Consider the following 22,756-nt stretch of genomic DNA (forward strand, 5'->3'; position numbering starts at 1 on the left):
CACAAATTTACATTACTAATGCTCCTGAGGAGATGGACTTCTATTTCCAAAGTCTTTTATTGCCAAAGTCTTTATTTAAATGCTTGGTTCATTCTTAATTTTAAAATTCAATAACCTTAAAGGAACACCTTTACAGTTACTATTTATAGTTCAGTCATCTAAGAACCCAGTTTTTCCTCTCTCATAAAACTGCTTCACTCAGAGTTATTTAATTTCTAAGATTTAGCTTCATTTCTGGTAAGCAAGATGGAGGAGGGTCAAAGGAGGAGAAAAAGGAAAAGTATACACAGTAGAATCCTTTTGGTGCCAGAGGTGAAATAATTAACAGTTTCAGTTGGGGGGGGGGCGCGGGGAAGAGTTTTAAAACTACTGAATAAGGAATCTGAAAGTTAATGGTAGTTTCCAGTTGTCCACTTCAATAAATTTCTTTCAGTCTCTGCTCAGAAGATACACCATCAGAGAGGCCTTTATTGACCCCCTACATCAAATAGTACCTCCTCATTCCTAGCCCTCTATACTACTTTATTTTTATGGTCCTTGTCATTACCTGATATTATTTTAATTTTTATTTTATTTTCACATTAAAATGGAAGTCAATATGTATGAGAACTTTGTTGGCAGGTGTATTCCCAGCAGGTAGCACAATCATTGGTATGTAACAGGTCCCTATGAAGGAGTGAATGAATGTATGACTATGTCCATAATATTCAGGTCCTCACATCATGATACATGGCCAAAGCACAGCATAAACTTTATTTTAAAAATAAAAATATAAAAAGTAGCTACTAAGTAGTTATGTACTTAGGGTGTTCTGGAAAAAAGAATACGTTCAAGATAGCTCAACATCCCAAATTGGTATGTTTTATCAGGAAAACACACATAGAAACATAAAATTAGGCTGCTTAAAGAGTTGGAAAGGTTAAGAAGGAAATGTTGAAAAGGTAAAAAGCCCTCAATATTTTCATTCTTACACAAGAAATTAACTTCAACTGAAGTACACTGACATTTTGAATAATAAGCTCAACAACAAGATTTAATGTAAAACAATATATATTCTAGATGGTAAGAAAAATGAGGGAGGAAAAAAAGTCATTCATAAATTTCCACTGCTAACATTTAATAACTATTTTTATACAGACATATGTCTATCTTTCTTATATAATTTAAATCAGAATCTGATCCCTTCTGGAACCTGAACTTCTTTCGTGTGATTGCTGAGAAGAAAAAGAATATATTAGAAAGATGATTTATAAAGTTTATTTAGGTATGACTATCTATTTTAGGTCGACATTTGAAAGAGCTTCAAACTCTGAAGTTGAGGAAAAAATAGAATTCATCCTAAGGTAAGAAATATTTTAGAAAAAATATGAGAGATTTTTTTAATTTTAATTTTTTTTAAGAGTTATTCACTTTTGGGGGTAGGCATTGTGGGGTGGTACAGAGTACAGAGATTTGGAATGAGACTTGTGATTTTTTTTTTTTTAAGTAAACTCTACCCCCAATATGGGGCTCGAATTCATGGGCCCCAAGGTCAAGAGCCACATGCTTTACCAACTGAGCCAGCCAGGTGCCCCAAAAGAATTTTTTTAGATATAAGTAAATATCTATCACTAACAAATGTCTAAATAAATTAAAGGATTAAATTTTGCTACTTCATAAAACACCTGAATTTTTTAAAAACTTGAAAAATAAAAAATAACTTACCTATAGGATATCCCAATGCAAAGTCATTACTTTGTGTAGCAAAAATAGGGAATAGTCCAGCTTTGCTAAATCGACTGTCAGGACTGGCAACCAATAAGGTTAATACACATACAATGAAAAATACAGAAGCTTTGGCAATCAAGATACTATATAGGAAAGACCAATCCACATTGGAAAAATTAAGTACAACCATATTTTTGAATAATAAAGCTGGAAGTGCAAATCTGGAGACAAAATTTCCTAGTCCTTTGGCCTGTGTTGATGTTATGACATTGGCTCTTCCTGCTATGTAGCCACAAAGGACTATGCCAAAACATTCTAGTAAGGCTGGAAAAAGCCTTGTTATTGACATTGAAGGTGGGTCATTAGTGGAATTAAATCTATTCATTACTGTTGAGGACAAAGTCTTGGTCATATTGACTGCAATGGTTAAGTTCTCTGCAGGTAAATCAGAAAAAGAATCCATTTTCTTTCACCCTCCAACTCCAACCAGATCTCTGGAAAGAAAGGAAGAAAGATTCAGTGTGACAATCAACAATTAGAAGAATTCTAGTTGAAAGCATACACTGTACACTGGCAAACCTAGACTTATCAAGTGGCCAAATAAATATATATACTTTCTTCAACAACCACCAGAGAAAAATACAATGAAAAAAAAAGGGTGAGAGTGTTTGCTAACAATAACCTCTTTACTCTCAAAGGTGGGTCAGCCCAAAATATTTATGTTGCTCTTCTATTTTCAGTATCAGACATGAATAAAATAAGATCCACAAATATGACAGTTGCAGGGATACCCCCTGGCTCTCTCTCATGATCCAAACTTGAGCTCCACCTAGTGGGTAAGAGCATGGGGCCCACAGAGCCTCTCCTGAATGTCCACCTGCATCCAAATTCTCTGGAAATTTCAGTGCTCAAGGCTACATACCAGATAGGAGAGTCCTGTCTAGCCTGTGGTCATACCTGAGTAGAGGACAGGAAGAAGCGTTTAGTAAACTATCACATAGCAACTTTATTTTTTATTTTTATTTATTTATTTTTTTAAAGATTTTTATTTATTTTTTGACAGAGAGAGAGACAGCGAGAGAGGGAACACGAGCAGGGGGAGCCGGAGAGGGAGAAGCAGGCTTCCCGCCCAGCAGGGAGCCCGACGCGGGGCTCAATCCCAGGACCCTGGGATCATGACCTGAGCCGAAGGCAGACGCTTAATGACTGAGCCACCCAGGCGCCCCTATCACATAGCAACTTTATCCAGTAACTTTCCTCATCTGTGAAATGGCAATAATAATACCTACCTCACTGGGACTTGAGATTATTCAAGTCCTTATAATCACACCCGGCACAAAGTAATCACTTAACAACAGTTAAATACAACTTTTGGTAGCCCATAAAAGAGAATGAAAGAAAAAATGATGGCATCCCACCAGGCTACCCTTAGCTCCATTTAGAGTGGTCTCATATATTTGCCTTCTTGAATGCCCCATAGTCCCTTTGTGTCACAGGGACTTTGTACATGCAGTTCAGTGTAAAATGTTCTCTTCTTGGGGCGCCTGGGTGGCTCAGTCGTTAAGCGTCTGCCTTCGGCTCAGGTCATGATCCCAGGGTCCTGGGATCGAGCCCTACATCGGGCTCCCTGCTCTGTGGGAAGCCTGCTTCTCCCTCTCCCACTCCCCCTGCTTGTGTTCCCTCTCTCGCTGTGTCTCTCTCTGTCAAATAAATAAATAGGATCTTTAAAAAAAATAATAATAAAATAAAATAAAATGTTCTCTTCTCTACTTGCCACTGTCTATATAATAACATCTATTCACCCTCTAAATCATATAGGTCAGGAGTTGTTTTACCACATAAGGCTTCACTAACCCCATAGCTAGGTCTTTCTTAAATAGAATCATGTTCCTTACCTGTAGGCTACTTTTCTCAGTTTGTAATTATACTATGCATTAGAGTGACTATTTGATTTATGTCTATCTCTTTCACTAGACCTTAAGTGCCACAGAAGTAGGGACTCTGCATGTTTTTGCTCACTGTTGTATCCCTAACACCTAGCACGGTGCCTGGCACACAGGAGGCACTAATAAATATGTTAGAGTTTACATATATATACACATATGTGTGTGTATATTATATAATTAATTATGTAATGATGAATGACTAAAATACTAATCTGCTCTTAAACCTTTCACCTTTTAGTGGATCAATGTTCTCCTTTAGGAACTATCTAGGTCATGGACAGAAAACTTTTCTTCCTGAATGATAAAGTATTCTAAGTTTTTCACTATAGCAACAGGCCCAAGACCACAAGGTGTGTTCTAAAATGTCCTAAAGCTGTTCATAAATGTTTAAGAACACAAAATGTGTTGTAAAATGTTCTAAAGATGTTCAGAAAATGCTAGAGCAAGAAAATATTTTATGCTAGCATTACAATACTTATCAGACTCCCCTCTTGCTGCCAGGGACACAATGAATATGAGGTTTGGGCAACTTTGCAACTAATCAGCTTTAATTAGTAACTTGAAATTAATATGGTGACAACTGCCAATTTCTAAGTGATTACTCTGGGTTGACCATCTAAAGTGGCCTTATATAAGGTAGAAAGTAAAAATGCCCATGATTCCTGAAATTTACAATGCCAATGGGTAAGTTTTCAAACACCCACATGACATAATAAAGACTCAGCAGGTCAGAGACCAGCAACAACTGATACACGGGGTGTGGACATGATAATTTTCTCTGTGCTACCCTCGTATAAACTGAACCATTTAAAAACCTTACATTTAATCTGGATCAGGACAAGTATTTTTCTACCAGGATTAGATAGGAGTGGTTAATATACACAAAACTACAATAATCACATACTTGAAGTTTACCAAATATGCATCAAATTATATCCTGGGAAAGCTAATGGTTGGGATAGGTACCATTATTTGAAGTAAGGAGCTGATAAACAAGGGTGTTAAACATTTGGAGCCCCTAACAGGTACGGACTTGAAAAGGCAATGCTAAAGAATAAGGTGATAAACTTGTCCAGCCTTATGTTATTTCTTTAAAGTACCCCATATTTGTTTGCCTGGAATATTAGTAACTCATACTGCTCACTACCCCTTATTTGTACCACACTCACAAATCAATGTATTACAATAATTTTTTAACCAACAGTTTTAACTAAAATAGTGGTAGTTCACTGAAAAGAGTCAAATAGACCTGAACCCAGTTTGGGGACTTATAACTTATCAACTCTTTGGGCAAGTTAAATATCCTCTCTGAACCTTAGCTTCTTCAACTATAAAATGAGAGTAAAAACCTCCTTAAAGGTCTATTGTGAGGATTGGAGACCTCATACACAGCTTTTCACAGAGTAGGTCTTTAAGAAATGGTAGCAACTGCTATTAGGAGTGTGGTCATAATGAGAATGGTAACAAATTAAATATAATTCATTGTCTTATGCCCCTTCTTCAAACGTGGTATTAAAGATTCTCCACCTAAAATAGAGAGATGGGATGGGTCATAGGTTACCAGCTTTTGTTTCATACCAAACAACTAAGAGGAGTTCAATTTAATTCAGTTTGATCTTAAGTCGTTTTTATCAGGGAAGAGAGAGATCTTAATTTCCATCAAGGTGATGGTCAAATAGTTGTAGCACTGCCCAGGATTAACTCTAAGTTAGTCAAAAATGAAGAGAAAAACTTTGAAAAGTAATCTGCCCTTTCTCAGGAAGATACTTTTAGTGTTCCTCAACATTATAAAAGCAATACTTGCTAATAGAGGGAAGGTTGAAACAACTGAAAAAGCACTTACAAAGGTTTCTTATCCATTTTCCCCCCCCAATGGGAAGAGTATATGCTTTTTAAAGCATTCTTTGAAAATGAACAGGAACCACAGCAATGGAAGTTTTTGTAAAAAATTGCATCCAGTCTTTTCATTTCATTAAAAACAAGGGTTGCTAACCGAACAAACAAGTTGACCTATCACGGTAAAAGACTGCTCACTGGCCACTCACTGGGGTGAGGAGTGGAGAAATGCTATATACAACTCCCTTCTAGCCACTGATAGTTGGTTGAGATAACATGAAGGAACCACTGAAACTAAACAACTACCATTGCTAATGAAAATGGGGCAGAGGGTTCTGATTTATTTCAAAGAGAAAGCTTTGAAACACCCAATATCCATTATCCTGTGGGAAAATCGTGACATAGTATGATACTATTAAAGCACTCTTCAACATCAACATCACACCATCCGCCCACTCCCACCTACTTGCAGAGGACCAAATGTCCTGCCTAGAGACCTAGGGTGGGGAGCGCTGAGCACCGCCTCTTCCCTTGTCAGCAGGGACAGACTTTGGCCCTCTAAGATAAGGATGTGGAGAGTCCTTAACGGAGCAGGCTGCCCAGAGACCAGCTGCCACCCAAAGCCGGGGCAGACAGCAGACTGGGGTCTGTGCCTGGGATAAAAAGTTGGTCTCTCAGCTTCCCCAGGGCATGGGAATCACAACATCATGGTATCTGACATGCTCCAAAAAGGGGTAAGGAAGAAAATTTGGTGCAGCGCTCCAGGTACCCGGGCAAAAGCTCCCAAGAAGGCAGATACTGAGGCCAGCCCCTCGGGATAAAAGGAAGAGTCCGAGAATGACAGCATGGACGTACGAGCAATGAGGCGCTCCTCAAACTGGGGTATGACAGTTCTGTCACTGGAGGGGACAAGTGGTCCCTTCCCCTACGTTAAGTCTTCCGGAGGTCCTAAAAGCGGGGCAGGCGCAGGCAGCGGACTGCACGCCGGGGTGCCAAGGGCGGGGCACTGCCCACCTGCCCAGACCTGAGGGGCGGGGATGGGGGCACGAAGGGTACGCAAGGCCGAGCCAGGGCGGGGCAGGTCCGCGCCCCAGGGCCCCATCTCACCTGCTACGTCTGCAGCCCCGGGGCCGCGAGAAAAGAGTCGATGCTCGTGATGGACTAAGCAGGGAGGAAATCACCGTCATCTCCCACCCCAGCCCTCTTCACCGAGAGCTGCGGGCTGCTGGCGGCCGACGGTAGCAGCTCTGTCACGTTCCGAGAAAGTGAGGTGCAGGAGTACTGTGGTCAGGTCAGCTCCTCCCCGCGCCGGCCGCGCGGCCCCGCCCCGCCCCGCCCCGCCCCGCCTTGAGGCCCCGCCCCCGGCCTCGAGTCTTCAAGCTGCACCGCCCTGGGAACGTCCAAGCTTCACGGCCCCTTGTCCCGCCTTGAGGCCCCGCCCCTCGCCTCGAGCCTCCGAGCGCAAGTCCTCGGCCCCACCTCAGGCTCCGCCCCCGCCGCGAGGCTCCGAGCCGCACGGTCCTCTGTCCCGCCCTCGGCGTCAAGATGTGGGGGACACACGGTCCCCGGCTCCGCCCCCGCGCCGCCGGCTCCGAGCCGCTCAGCAGCGAGACTCCCGCGGCGAGACTTCCGGCTGCCGGGCTCTTGCAAAATGGCGGCTGCTGTGGGGACGTTTTCAGTCTCGTTTTCCTCGCCCTAAATTCAGATGCGGAAGCCTCTCGTTTTTCTGCCTAACGCCCAACCCCTTGTGATCCGCTAATTTCATATGTGGGTTTGACTAGTCGTTTTATAGCACAGAGTTTAAAAATCAGATCTGGGCCAGAATCCTGCCTTCCTCCTTTCCCAAGGCAGTGTGACCTTCACCTTCCTAAATCAGGGACTAAAATGTCTATAAAGCTTCGGCACGGTGCTTGATTTGGATAGAATAAGCGCTTAGTCCCTGACTACTTGTGTCTCTGTTGTCGGGGAAACTACATGTTTATCCCGTCAGTGTCCTGAGAAGAAATTTGTTAAATTGGTGGAAAACTTCCTGAGCTTGAAATGAAGGGGTCCCAAAGATAGAGCTCCATTTTGAAATCCGAAGAAACTTGGTATTTGTATTAGTCTTTTGAAATCAAAATTATTTCGATTTTAAGATATTTATGATATGATTCCACTTAATATCTCCACAGGCATCTGTCCTTTGTAAAGCCTCTAATTTGCCTTGCATCCAACTTTTTTTGGGGGGGTGGTCTGGCAACTTCAGATGTCTTCCTATCATCTTAGTAGTTTTTGTGCAAAGATACAAAAAATGTATGGCTTGAAAACTCACAGTAAGCTAAGGTTAAAGGTTCTGAAAACTAAGCAGAAGAAAAATGAGCAGAAACAAACTATAGAAAAGTCATGCATTCTATTCCTGTTCTCACTTCACCTTTGTTCTCCATCTTCACTCTTAACTGCCTTCTTTTTTTCCCCTTGAATCTGGCTACTTTTTTTTTTTAATCTGAGTATATTATCTCAAGGCTAAAAAGGATTTCTGTTTAGAAAATATGAAGACTTCATTCAATTAAATAAATACTTAACTGAGTTTTGACTTTCAGGAGAATACATGAAGATATACCTGGAAAGGTAAGTTAAGGTCAGCCTCTAGGAGGTTCTTTAGGTTAGTCTTAGAATAGGGCCTTGCCTTATCCTCTGACCACAGTAAAACCATTAAATATGTTTTGACGGGAATGTGTTGTAATGATTACATTGTTTTTGGATATGCAATCTGGAAGCTTTCCCAGGATTAGTTGAAAAAGAGACTGGAGGTAAGAAAAGCAGATGACTTTGGGAAGAACCTAGACACTAGGAAATGAAGATATATGTACTTTGGAGTGATGATAATGAAAAAAGTGGAAACAACCTGAGAGACATTACAAAAGAAGAGCTGATGGGACTGGATTACTGATAGGGCCAAAGAGGAGGAAGGAGATAATGAACTGAAGTCCTTACTCCATTATAGTAAGGAAAAGGAATTGAGCTAGACAGCCTCTAACAGTCTTCCTAGTTCTAAAGTCCCATTATTTTCTATCATCCTATTAGCTGAAGATGAAAGGAAGAAATATTTCAAATGAGAGAAGCAGTTACAAGAAGAAAATAATGAATTTGATTTTAGGTCTAAAATCTAAAACCCTGAGAAATTATCTAGTTCAGTCTCTCTCTTTTTTTTAAAGATTTTATTCATCCATTTGAGAGAGAGAGAGAATGAGCGGGGAAGAGGGGCAGAGAGAGAGGGAGAAGCAGACTCCCTGCTGAGCAGGGAGCCTGATGTGGGGTTTGATCCTAGGACCCTGGCAGAAGCTTAACCAACTGAGCCACCCACGTGCCCCTCAGTCTCATTTTTTGAAGGAGTTGTCATCATCCTCTCCATCTGAGGTCCTGGAGATTCAGCAGTTGATCTTTGAACACCCAACTAGTTGGTGCAAGACATTGGGAATATAAGTGCTCACTCTCCTGTGAACTAACTGCTCCTGAAGGTATCAGCACATGTAAATAGAGATTTCTGATAGACACCTAGAAAGAAAACAGAAGCTCAAGAGAGAGAAAGAATAGAGCTAAAGATGAGATTGGAGATATCTGTATGGAGTGGATAAGTTTTCTGAGAAGAGCAGGTTGTGGGGGGAAATTCTAGGAACAAAGTGTATACAGAGATGAAAGACCTTGTTAAAAAGTCATTCTTAGATAATTACTGGTGAATGCCATAAGAAAACCATTTAATTTCACTATCATACCTGCTAATCAGGCTGTGAGATGCTGATCTGCATATATTATGAACTGAAAAAAGGGAAGAAAAGCTAAAAATTATTCAAACTAATGGAGAAAAACTGTATGTTAATCTTAACTTCCACTTGTAAATAACAGGACCTGTACCTTCATACACACTGATACCCTCATTTCCCTCAACTCCAGCTGGTCAAGACTGACAGGAGGAATAAACCAAGTGGTTTGTATAATGGCAAGGGTCATGTAGGTATATGCTGAGGCAGTGTGGTATGATGTAGATTCCTGGTGAATTGTACTTCTTTTCCAAAATCAAGTATCTATTCAGATAATAGAAAAAGGAATGAAGAAAGTGAAAGTCACAACACCTACAGATAACTAAGATAACTTCTGTTAACATTTTACTATGTATGTATCTTTTTTCTATGCATATGTAGATTATTTAAGAAAAATAGGATCATATAATACATATGACTTTTTATATACATGGTTTTTAATAACCTTTTACATTTTATTTTTTTAAAACATTTTATTTATTTGTCAGAGAGCACAAGCAGGGGGAGCGGCAGGCGGAGGGAAGAAGCAGGCTCCCCGCTGAGCAAGGAGCCAGACGCCGTACTCAATCCCAGGACCCCGGGACCATGACCTGAGCCAAAGGCAGATGCTTAACTGACTGGGCCACCCAGGCGTCCCTAACCTTTTAAATTTAATAATGTATAATTAACATTTCATCCATACATCCAGATCTATATAATTTTTAATACCTATTAAGTATTCCCTATTGAAATTCTGAGAATGATCTTCCTTGAAAAAGTAGCACTGTGGGCCATCCAGAGAGTCTAATCAAAGATCAGCGAAGAGGAAGACATATATCTAATATGATTTCTTTAAAAAGATTTAGTTTCTTTAAAACTCCCCATCACGTTTCCAACAGCACCAGTTTCTCTTTAGGGATACATATGATTCCAGAGAAGCTGACATCATTCTGCCTTCAGAGGTGATGAAACTAACCTTGGCTATCCAATAAGTACATTTCATCCCTTTGGACTCAGTGATTGAGTCAGGGTGGGCATTGGCTCTAAGGTAGTTTGAAGCATGACTCTTAGGACTTTTGCTGAGAATGCTGAGGTTCTCTTGCTTGCTGGACACGGGAAGATGCTGGCAGCCATCTTGGGACCATGAGAGGAGCCAGTCTTAGGATGATGCAGACACCAAGGAAGGCACAGCACAGAGAAGGAAATAAACAGGTCCTCGATGACATATTGAGTTATAGAATCAAGCATCATCTGAAGCCATGACTGGCCTGAAGCCTATAGACTTCTCATTCACGTGAGCCAATCAGTTTTCTTTATTGTTTAAACAAGGCTGAATTGGGTTTTCTGTTGCTTGAAATCAGATGTATAGAAAAAAATTCTAGAAGAAAATGCCAACAGTAAATACCCCTGAGTAGTAAAAATACACATGATTTTTTTTCTTTGTAGAATAGTACCCAAAATTTCTACCCCCAAAAAGTACATTAATTTTATCAAGAAAAAGCATGAAATAAGTCATAAAGTGTATATTTGGTTATGTGGAAATGGTGAATAATATCTAATAGCAAGTATTTTTCTAAAACAAATTTGAAAGTCACTACTGTATATTAAACTAAGCAGGTATACAAAATTCACCCATAAAATAGAACAATTTTAGAGCATCGATACCATGCAATATATGAATTTATACAAGGCTAAGGCTAATTCTTTACAAGGTTGATCTTTGTATCCTTAGTTGTTCCATAAATGGTTTTTGAATGATTAGTTGAAACATAATTGCCTACTAGCTATCAGGATGTTAAAACATACTTTTATTCAATGGTAACTATTTGATATAAGCAATTGTGGGATAGCTTTTTTAGAATAGCTGGATTTCTTATTTTTTCCAGCTTTTCACTTGGCCCAGGCTTATAGCCTTATTTAAATATTCTCCGAAATTGTGCGGGTTTTTTTTGTTGTTGTTGTTACCTTAAATACTAAAATAATTTAATTTCTGGTCTATCAAGATAAAGCCCTGAAAATTACCTTTTAATATACACATAAAATATATGTGTGTATGTATATATATACACACATATATATACATACATACATATATATACACACGCATATATATACATATATATGGACGTGTGTTTGTGTTTTTGTAAATACGTAATTACTACCTCCCTTTCAATCCGCTATTAAAATATTCTTACAGAGCTTCCAGGTTGGTGAACCCGTGGAGGTGCTACAAGAGTGGCATTCCCAGAGAGGACATGGCAGCTCGGCACCCCTTCCCACATACCTTGTCCTATGCATCTCTTCCATCTGGATGTTTATCTGTATCCTTTATCATATCCTTTTATAATAAACTGGTAAATCAAAAAAATATACATACATATATTTTTACAAAAGCAGTGAGGGAAAGTGGAATCTAAACATCTCACCTTGTTATTGATCTTATTGGGTAAGGCTCAAATGTGGTTAAATAGGCAGAGGCTTTTATCTGGGCAAGCATTTAAGAGGTTAAGCATTTAAGAGGTTAAGCAGAAAGCTAAGCAGAAATCAGAAAGTTAAGTGTTATTTGATTAGGAAACTGAAAGTTAAACGACTTAGGTAAGATAGGGTACAGAAATCACACAGTAGAAGCATGATGGCTTTGGGGGCCCATCCAATTGCTTCAGGACTTAGCTTCTTGATATTTGTGGTTTTGTTTTACCACATCTTTTTTTTTGAAAGAGGTTAAAGATCAGAAACATGAAAATGAAAAACAAAAAAATACTCCTGGTTTTACTGCTAGTTTGCTCACTTAAAATTGTGCTCACAGACAAAATTTATTTTATAGGCTATTATTAAAGGAAGACTCGTAAATGTTTAAGCATTTTGTAATTTAAGTAACTTCTAAGATGAAAAACTATAAAACTAGCCAATGCTGTAAAGTTATATAAAGAGGAAGTAGAGAGAGCTTCAGATTTAACTTTGACTTTAGAGTAAGAAGTTCTTTGGCTGACTCTAGTTAATACATGGGTAGAACTTTTGAGGAAATAGCTAGCTCAAAAGAAGTCTAACACATCCTCAGCAAACAAGTAAGCACAGATCACAGAAGCATTCTTCCAGTAGAGTATAGTATGTCAGGGGTTCTAGTTCCCTTCCCTCTTTGGATGGGCAGGTGCTCTGTGTTGATTTCCATAGTATCCTCAGGGCCTGGAACAGTGCTTGGCACATAGTAGACACTTGATAAATATTTGTTGACCTACTAACTCTTGAAATGCCAGCTATGCAAGTTTGTAAAGTCTCTGTATTTAGAGAAGCACTTAGAATGGAAATACCTGCTCTTATAGTACTTCTTTCAACCAGCAACCAAAATAACGACAAAGAGAAGGATCAGAGCTCAAGTCTGTGTGTCAGTAGAGCAGTCAGATCATTTTTGTGGCTGAAACACAATCAATCATGGGAGTATCATCTTTGGTTGTGATATAGACGAAGTATGATAAATAGTGTCCCAGTAGTTAATTCTACAAGTCTTTAAATGTCCCCAGAATTCCAGAACTTATTTAGAAACCAAGTTAGAAAGAGGCCTGGGCACTAAATTTGGAGATGGTTGTTCTTGGAGGATAAGTTGGTAAAAGTAAGCTTCTCAGTGCAGCGTTATTTGCCATCCAGACTTCTATAGCTAACTGCATGATTAACTATATCCTCAAGCCTGGCTTATTTGTTTTAATGGCCTAACTCAAACCCACTTTCATGGGTTTATTATGCTGAAATATTTTGGAGACAAGATGTTTATAATAATGTTAAAATTTGATAGAATTCCTAGAAGGTTCTTAGAAATTTCATTTTATATGTTGCCTCAGCAGCTGGTCAAGGACTTTTTTTTTCTTTAAACATAATGGTCTTTGTCAAACCAAGAACTAATATTAAGAGTTCAAGCCCAATATTTGCCATAGTGAATGGAATTGTTTATTTTAGAGGCAAAAGAAGATTATCCCTGAGGGCAATTAAAACAGTTTTTAGAAATCTTCAAACCATAAGCAGTGATCCCAGTGAAGAAGCATCTCCCTGAATATCTCTTTTCGACTACTGTAATCTTGCTTATCCAACCATCTGTGTCAAAAATTAGAATACAATATGTCCAAAATTCCTGCGCTAACTTCAGAAGGTGGTAAGCAGGAAAGGAATGACCTCTGTTACAGGGTGTTTAGCCTGTGTGGGGAGGTTGAAGAAGAAAAAGCCTTTGTGGGAGTAGCTAGACATTTTTTAAAAATGTAGTGCATTAGTGGAAGTAATTACAAAGTAACCCGAGGAAGAGAAATTTGTCTCCTTCAATCCTAGAAAGAGAAATAGGAGAACCTTTATATCAGTCCCACTGAGATTAAACAACCAATAGGGAAGCTGTTGGGAAGGAGACAGCTGGTGCAGAGATTATGCTATAGGTAATATTCTATAAAAGGAGAAAGGGAGGAGGGCTAGCCTTTAGACACTTCCTCCTATCCTCTTTTAGGCCTCAATCTTGTGCTTTCAAGCACTCTGTCATTTTTTCTCTTTCTCAGCATTTTCTCATCTTCTCAGTCTTCCCATTTCATTATTATGAGCCAGCGAGTTGGTGCTAACAAGCTACCTGCTTGCTGTATGCATGATTTGTTAATATGACTTGCATGTAAATGTGGGTTACTGATCGAGGACATGGAGAGTCAAGTGCGCAAATAGTTGGAAGAACATAAGGGCGGGGATCAGTCATAAGGATTGAGGTACAGAGTAGTATGAAACAAAATGCTTAGTCATAGTCAGGAGTCCACAGGTCTGTGGGAGTAGGTCTCAATCAGGACTTCACACCAGAATCACTTGGGGAATATATATTTTAAAAATGTAGATGCCAGGGCCGCAGCCAGACTTACTAAATCAATATCACTGCGATCAGGTCCAAGATGTGAATTTTTTTTTTTCTAGATTCTGTGGATGATTCTAATGTCAATTACTATTTAAGAGCTACTCATTTAGGGAATAAACTAGAAGTTCTACATCTGTTTCAAGGGCAGGCAAGAATATTTGTCTTAGAGGAAAACAAAAAATTTTTCTAGAGTCTCAGTGCTCTATCAGGAGAAGTGTGTTCTCATGATAGGAAAAAGGGCACATTGAGTCTGGCAACTTCCTTCAGAAATCCATTTCAATAGCTGTTTTCCTATCAGGATGTCGTTCCTCATGTGAAACCTATTTTTTTTGTTTGTCCTTTGTAGAGAAAAGCAAAACAAAGCAAAACAGATCACTGTCTTTGTGTCTTGTGTATACACACTATTTCTTCACTATAGTGCCTTTATCAAATCCCAGTCAGAAAGTTGCTGGTGAAAATGGATGAAGTAATTTCATGGCACACTCAGTAATGAAGCCAGTACATTTACTGTGTTGTGGATTGTGTAGCAACCGCAGTGCAGTCATTTCACAGTCTCTGAAAACTTCAGTTTTTGAGAAACAATCATAATTTCTCTTATCTTTCGGCAGAGATGTTATTTTCTAAAATATGGCTCTTTACTAATCTTTCCTTTATAACTTGCACATTTGGTGTCTTATTTAAAAAACCCTCGCTTGCATCAAGGTCATAATAATATTCACCTACATTTTCTTCTAAAAGTTAAAAGTCTTTTAAAAAGTTGTTATTCTTTGTACCATTTTTCTTTTTCTTTTTTTTAAAGATTTTACTTATTAGAGAGAGAGAGAGTGTGAGTGCACACAAGTGGGGGAGGGGCAGACGGAGAGGGAGAAGCAGACTGCCCACTGAGGGCAGAGCCAGATGTGGGCCCTGCAGAGCCTATGCAGGGCAATGGTGGGGAGGGGAACGATGAGGGGCCCATGCAGGACTCAGGGCCAACACCAGGCAGAGCCCAGGACCCTGTGATCATGACCTGAGCCAAAGTCAGATGCTTAACCCACTGAGCCACCAAGGCACCCCCTTTGTACCATTTTTCAAATTCTCATATATTATTAAAGCCCCACTCTAGATTCAAAGTGAAGAAAGTTCCTGCCCAGTACAGAGAAGAATACTTCTGTAGCTCCTGCTATAGGGTCTAGATCAAAAAACCCTCAAGGGAGAATAAAATGAAATAGGATGTACAAAGAGATAAAAATCTGTAGCTAGCAGAGCAATATCACCTCATGGAAATACAAATGATCTTAGAGTCAATGTATATTTCTCCTAGAGATACAGAAGAGATGAGGCCTTAAGGCTTGAGAAGAGTAAGCATATGCAGGACGTGTGAACTAATGGCTGCTAATCATGCTGTGGATATGCTTATTATATGTTTGTCAAATGTCTAGCAGGGATATACTTATCATCTGTTTGTCAAATGTCTGGCGGGGCCTTTAGGATGCCCTTGAGCAAAAGTAACTTTATAGCTCCGTGTCAGCTCTGTTTAAAGACCAACTATCTAGAAGAAAGTAATCTTTTGATTAAATTCCTGGAAGGTGTTCCACATCTGAACCCTGCTCTGGCCTCCCATACCCACATACTTCCCCAGGCCCTTGGCTCAACCTCAGAACTGGTTGTTGGAATTTGGGCTCCGACACTTGTGGTCCTCTATGAACGTCTATTATCTACTGTCTTTTGCAAGATTGCATCAGACACCCAGTTGTGCCCACCCGTGATTGATTTGGCTCACTTGTACACTCTGCTCTATCTAATCAGAATCATAAGGCCTTCATAGAGGATCCTTAATACCATTTCATCCTGATGAGAATAAGCTTCCAACCATAACTTTCCAACTGTTACCTTTTGGAGACTATTACTTGCACTGGCAAATCCAAACCTTTTGGATATGTTCCATATTCTCAAAGGGTTTAATTGGCAATCTTCCCAGCAAAAGAGGCATTTCTATCGATATAAAATACAGTTGATCCTGGAGCAACATGGATTTGAACTATGGGGGTCCACTTACATGCGGATTTTTTTGGTAAATACAGTACAGTACTGTAAATGTAATTTATGATTTTCTTAATAACATTTTATTTTCTCTAGCTTGCTTTATTATAAGAATACAGTTTATAATACATGTAACGTACAAAATATGCATTATTGACTGTTTCTATTATCAGTCAGGCCTCCAGTCAGCAGGCTACTAATAGTTAACTTTTGAGTGAGTGAAAAGTTATGCACAGATTTTCAACTCTGTGAGGGATTGGCACCCCTAAACACCATGTCGTTCAAGGGTCAACTGTAATCTGTTTTCAAAGGCGTGACCTGTGTGTTAGGCTACCGTGGGCTGAAAAGCACCACCCTTTATGAGAACCTGTTTTCCTCTCACCTAGTGAATTGGATAGTTGCGTGGACTGAAGGATGATTCCACTTCTCACCAGTTGCAGCTTTCCCCCATCTCTGAGAAGTGTTACTGCTGTCGCTGTAACCTTGGCCAGGATGAGATGGACCTATGCATGGGAGGGAGAACATACAGGATCGGTTCAGCTGCCTTGGCTGGTTAAGCAGATGGCTCTTTCCTTTCTCACTACTTTGCGGACCTTTCCCCAACTCTGCCTTCTCAGTAAAAAAGCGCAGCCTGACAATTCTTTAATTTCTGCCACTTTCAAATTCTCTCTGCCTGGGTAGCCCCCAAATCTGAGGCCTTGCCATCTGGGATCCCCCCAAATACCCTTCTCTCCTAAAATCACTGCCTATGGGCGCTCATCTGTGCCATGCCGCAAAGCCCCCATGTGTTAGCATTCTACACAGAAGCAGGGTTTGTGCCTGGGGAGCTCGTAGGCCACATAGATCTCATCTGTCACCAAAGTCCCTACAGAAGCCAGTTAGCTTAACTTCAAGAATTGTATGCGTGGAGTTCATTTCCACTTTCTCCACAGTCCCAGCTTAGCTATCACCACTCCTACTGTTCCCTCTCTGCTGGTAATCCTCAACCTGACCAACCCTTGAGTTACAGTTTCTCTGTAAGCCCCAAAAAGTATTATAGTCACTCAGAGTTTGCAGTTCTGTCCTGGGCGTACAGACCAGATCACTTAGTAATGGTACCATCATACCATCGGGACTTCCTCAGTAGCTCTCCCCATCCTATGCCAGAAGTCAGGATGTGCCCATGACCCAGTTAAGTCTTAGTGTGAGTGAAACTTCTGCCTCCTCAGAAATTCCCCAGCTCTAGGAGAGAGGCATTCATCGAGGCTCCCTAGATGCTGTTCCTCTTGCGAGGAAATTCACCGTGGTGGACTTTTTGGGTCCTGCACTATCAGGGACAATATGCATGTTATGCATGTTATATTAGTTTTCTATTGTTGCTGTAACAAGTCACCACGCACTTAGTGGCTTAAAATGATACAGACTTATTATCTTACAGTACTGGAGATCTGAAGTCCAAAATCCTTCTCCTTTGGCTAAAGTCAAGGTGTCAGCAGGGCTGGTTTCTTCTGGAGGCTCTAGGGCAGAATCTCTCCTTGCCTTTCCAGCTTCTAGAGGCTGCCCACGTTCCTTAACTTATGACCCCCTTTCTCCATTTCAAAATCAGCAGTGTTGCATCTCCCTGACCTTTCTTCTGTAGTCACATTCTCCTTCTGACCACAGTTTGGGAAGGTTCTTCACTCTTAAGGATTCATATGAGTAGATTGGATCCACCTGGGTAATCCAGAATAACCTCCCCATCTCAGTGTCCTTCACTTAATCACGCGTTTGCTTTGTGTACTCTTTTCCAAGTTTCTTTGGTCATGTAACGTGTTCACAGGTTCTGGGAATAGAGAATGGACATTTTAGGAAGGTCATTATTCAGTCTACCATACATTTTTTCGTAGGAACACCAACAAACAGATTATTTACAAACTGAATTACTACCATCCTGTAAGAGCATAATTACTCCTAATGCTCTAATCCCAACTAGATTATAAACCCCTATTTTTGGTCCTTAGCATTTAGCTCAGTGCCCTGTATACAATCAGTGTTCAACAGAGGTTTGTTTATAAGAAACCTAGAGAGAGAGAGAGAGAGAGATACACAGACACAGAAAGTATACATAAAACAACCTACTGTGGGATGCCTGGGTGGCTCAGTCAGTTAAGAGTCTGCCTTCAGCTCAGGTCATGATCCCAGAGTCCCGGGATCGAGTCCTGCATCGGGCTCCTGGCTCAGCGGGGAGCCTGCTTCTCCCTTTGCCTGCCGTTCCCCCTGCTTGTACTCTCTCTCTCTCTGACAAATAAATAAATAAAATCTTTAAAAAAACCCACAAAACAACCTATTGTTTTATTTAGAGAGATTATTTCTGTTCACCTTACTGGTTACTTTTTGTGCCCATAGGGGCCAACCACTTACCAGGGATCACTGGGGTAGGCCTGTCATCTGAGTCTGCAGGGGCTGATCTAGAACTGGGATGGACCAGGAACCTGATTTCATGGAGCCAGCCTAAAGGCTGGGGCCACAAGGGCCAGCCTGGTACTAGGGTTGCAGGAGTCATCCTGTCACCTGGGGTCTTGGGGACCAGCCTGGAGGTTAGGTCTATAGGTCCAGACTGGTGCTGGTATGAACCATGAGCCTGGGTCTTTGGAGCCAGCCTTAAGGCTAGGACCCTGGAGGCTAGCCTGGTGATGGGGTGAGCTAGGAGCCTGGGTCTGTGGCAGGCTGTCTAGAGTCTAGATCCACAGGGGCCAGCATGACACTGGGGTTGTCAAGGGACCTGGGGCCAGAGGAGCTGGCCTGGTGCTGGGGTGGGCTGAAAGCCTGGGTCTGTGGTAGTCAGCCTGGTACTGGGCCCGACCAAGAGTCTGGATTTGTGGGTGCCTACCTGGAGCCTGTGTTTGTGGGAACTATTGGGGAGCTAGGGGCCACAGGAACTACCTAGGGCCATGGGCAGTGGCTAGTACTGGAATGTGCCAAGAGTCTGGGTTCTCAGTATCCTTCCAGTAGCCTAGGGCCATAGAAGCCTTCTGGGGCCACTGGAGCTGGGTAGCACCCAGATGAGCCAGGGGCCTGGGTTTATAGGATCACCCCCGGGAGTCTAGAGCCAAGGGAGTCCCCTGGGGCCACTGGAGCATAAAGGCACTGGAGTGATCTGGGGACTTGGGTTTGTGGGATCCTGTAGAGAGCCACCTAAGGCTGCAGGGGTTTTCTGGGGCTGGGCTTAGGTGTCTCTGGGGTCCACAGTGAAATCGTGTAGTCATTTCACTCACCTTTTGCTATGGGGAGGGTCTGTCTCTTGGCCTAGGCTGTCCAGGCTTAGAGCATGGGTGATGGGAATAAGGTAAATCTATTTTCTATCATCCTCAATGCATCTTTTCCTACATCTGTGCTTCACCCAGATTCTGTATTCTATCATCTGGAATCCTCAGCTCTTGCAAAGGTATTTTCATACATGAGTAACTGTCCAGATTGATGCTTTTGGGAGGAAATGAGTGCTGGAAATTCCTATACTGCCATTTTGCTGCCATCACTCCCCTCCTGGGTCATGTTTTTTGATCCACTCTGGCAATCTCTGTCTTTTAATTGGTGCAGACTGTTGACATTCAAAGTGATTATTGATATAGTTGGACTAATAGCTACCACATTTGTTACTATTTTCTACTTGTTACCCCTTTTCTGCCTTTTGTAGCTTTAACTGACTGTTTTATGATTCCATTTTCACTCCTTTCTTAGCATATCAGTTATACTTCTATTTTGCTTTCTTTTTCAGTGTTTGCCTTAGAATTTGCGGTATACATTTACAACTAATCCAAGTCTACTTTCAGATAATACTATAACTTTTTATGGGTAGTGCAATACTTTATCATAACAAAATAATCCTAATTTCTTCCTCCTGTCCCTTGTATCATTCTTGCCATTCATTTTACTTATATATAAGTATACATATATACATATGTATATAAGCATATATAGTCAAATTCAGTGTTGTTATTATTTTTAAAGATTTTATTTATTTATTTGAGAGAGAGAGAGAGAGAGGACACAAGCAATGGGGAAAGACAGAGGGAGAAACAGATACCACACAGAGCAGGGAGCCCTGTATGGGGCTCAATCCCAGGACCTTGGGGTTATGACCTGAGCCGAAGGCAGACACTTAACTGACTGAGCCACCCAGGTGCCCCTCCAGTGTTGTTATTATTGTGAACAAACTTATATGTTACATCAGTAAGAAGAAGAATAAAAAATTTTATTTTGCCTTCACTTCTCCAGTGCTCTTCCTTTCTTTATATAGATAAAGTGTCTGACATATATCATTTTCCTTCTCTCTAAAAAACCTCTTTTAAATTTTCTTGCAAGGCAGGTCTACTGGCAATGAATTCCTTTAATTTTTGTTTGAGAAAGTCTTTATTTCTTCATTTTTGAAGGATAATTTTGTAGGCTACAGAATTTTAAGATGGTAGGTTTTTCTGTCAATGCTTTACACATTTCACTCCACTTTCGTCTTACTTGCATGGTTTCTAAGGAGAAGTCAGATGTCATTCTTATCTTTGCTCCTCTGTAAGTAACATATTTTTATCCTTTGGCTTTTCAGGATTTTCTGTAGTTTGAAAATGATATAACTAGGTGTAGTTTTTTGGGGGGAATTTATCCTGTTTGGTAATCTCTGAGCATCCTGGATCTGTGAGTTGGTATCTGACATTAATTTGGGGCAAATTCTTAGTCATTATGGTTTCAAATATTTCTTCTGTTCATTTCTTCTAGTGTTCCCATTATGCATATATTACATCTTTTGTTCCCAGTTCTTGGATATTTTGTTCTTTTTATTTTTTGTTTCAGTCTTTTTTCCCTTGCTTTTCAGTTTTGGAGGTTTCTATTGAAATATCTTTAAACTCAGAGATTCTCTTTTCAGCTGTGCCCAGGCTACTAATAAGTCCAACAAAGGCATTATTCATTTTTGTTGCAGTGTTTCTTATCTCTAGCATTTCTTTTTGGTGCTTTCCTAGAATTTCCATCTCTCTGATTACATTGCCCATCTGTTCTCTACTTATCAGAGCCCTTAGCACATTAATGATAGCTATTTTAAATTCCTGATCTGATCATTCCAATATCCCTTCTGTATCTGAGCCTGGTTCTGAGACTCTCTCTGTCTCTTCCATTTATGTTTTTTTACTTTTTAGTGTACCTTAGTAATTTTTTCTTGGTAGCTGGGGCATGATGTGCAAGAAACTGCTATAAATATTTGTAGACCTTTAGTAATGTGATGATAAGGTGGAGGGGAAGGGAAGTGTTTTATAATCCTGTGATCTGGTCTCTTTTAGTTCTTTTAGTGTCCCTGTGCCTTTGGACTGTGAACTCAAATGTGCTTCTCAGTCCTCCTTCCTCTATACCCTTAAGTGAAACAGGATGGCTAGAGGGGGCTGGAGGTGGGTCTTTCCCCTCCTCCAGGCTAGTTTGTTAGGCTCTGATAAAACCCCAGCAGGTGAGGCTGTGATTAAATAGTACCTTCTAAAGACAGACCTTGTTAAGAACAGAATGCTCTGGTATATTTTTAAGTGGTTCCTTTTCCCCTTCCTCTGCCAAAAACATGGTGGAGAAGGAAGGGTATTGATTTTTCTCTGATATTCACTGTGAGAATGTGATAGAGATCCAGGAGTTAAAACTCACAAATGTGTGGGAGCCTCCAATGACTGGGTCCCCCTGGAGTTTTTAACTCTCAGAGTTACTCACACTGAGTGCTCACCGATTCATAAATTATAGTTCAGGTTTCCCTTCCCTGTTACTGGTTTCCACAGAGTTTGTTGCTCCGGTAAGTTGTGATTCTCTGTATTTGCTGTTGGTCTCTCCAATTTGGGGAGCAACATTTTGCCCTGTGACCTCCGTTCTCTTTTGGATTTAAGAAGAATTGTTGATTTTTCAGTTTGTTCATTTTTTTATTTGTTGTTAACTTGGAGTGACAACTTTCAGCCTCTTCTTTTTTTTTTAAAGATTTTATTTATTTATTTGAGAAAGAGAGAGCATGGGTGAGCATGGGGGAGAGGCAGAGGGAGAGAGAGAAGCAGGCTCCTTGCTGAGCAGGGAGCCAGATGTGGGACTTGATCCCAGAACCCTGAGATCATGACCTGAGCCAAAGGCAGATGCTTAACCAACTGAGCCACCCAGGTGCCCCAACTTTCAACTTCTTACAAGCTGTACTGGAAACACAAAAGTGTTTTATTTACCTTTTCACTACTAAAATATGAAGACTCAGTGATTCTGTGTGAATTGTTGCTGAGCCTCTTTCTTCCAGCGGTTCTCATCTATTTGCCTTGTTTACTCTTTTGGGACTTACAGGAGTTACATGTCAATGGATGTTCTATTGACAGAATGTGCCCTACTATGTATGAAAGGTATGAAAATATGAATAAGTGGAATGGCTTGATCAGTCCTACCCTTTCTAATGAGAGTTTCCAATCTGTCATTCAGTCACCCTATCCTTCTTGCCTTTGGTTCTTAATCTGACCCCTCTTCCATTCAAGATAGAACCCAAAAGTTCCCATTAATTTATCCTATTTTGCAGATTTTTTTTTCTTTTTACCATACTTATAGTTTTACACACTGTTTTATAGACCCTGATTGTACCTTTTGTGGTGAGCACTTGA

The 22,756-nt window shown here is 40.5% G+C and overlaps 1 protein-coding gene across 1 annotated transcript in view; it reads right to left on the reverse strand.

Annotated features, from left to right (window-relative positions):
- The window catches only part of GPR155 (G protein-coupled receptor 155), a 41,700-nt gene extending 34,914 nt beyond the window's left edge, over positions 1–6,786 (reverse strand). The window contains exons 1-2 of the mRNA XM_021702963.1: positions 6,597–6,786; positions 1,705–2,201 (exon numbers count right to left, since the gene is read on the reverse strand). Of these exons, the coding sequence (XP_021558638.1) occupies positions 1,705–2,170 (466 nt within the window). The 5' untranslated portion in view covers positions 2,171–2,201; positions 6,597–6,786. The remainder of the gene's footprint in view (positions 1–1,704; positions 2,202–6,596) is intronic.
- Positions 6,787–22,756: the final 15,970 nt, after the last annotated feature.

Source organism: Neomonachus schauinslandi, chromosome 3 (genome assembly GCF_002201575.2).
Source record: "Neomonachus schauinslandi chromosome 3, ASM220157v2, whole genome shotgun sequence".
In the NCBI taxonomy this organism is placed as follows: domain Eukaryota; kingdom Metazoa; phylum Chordata; class Mammalia; order Carnivora; family Phocidae; genus Neomonachus; species Neomonachus schauinslandi.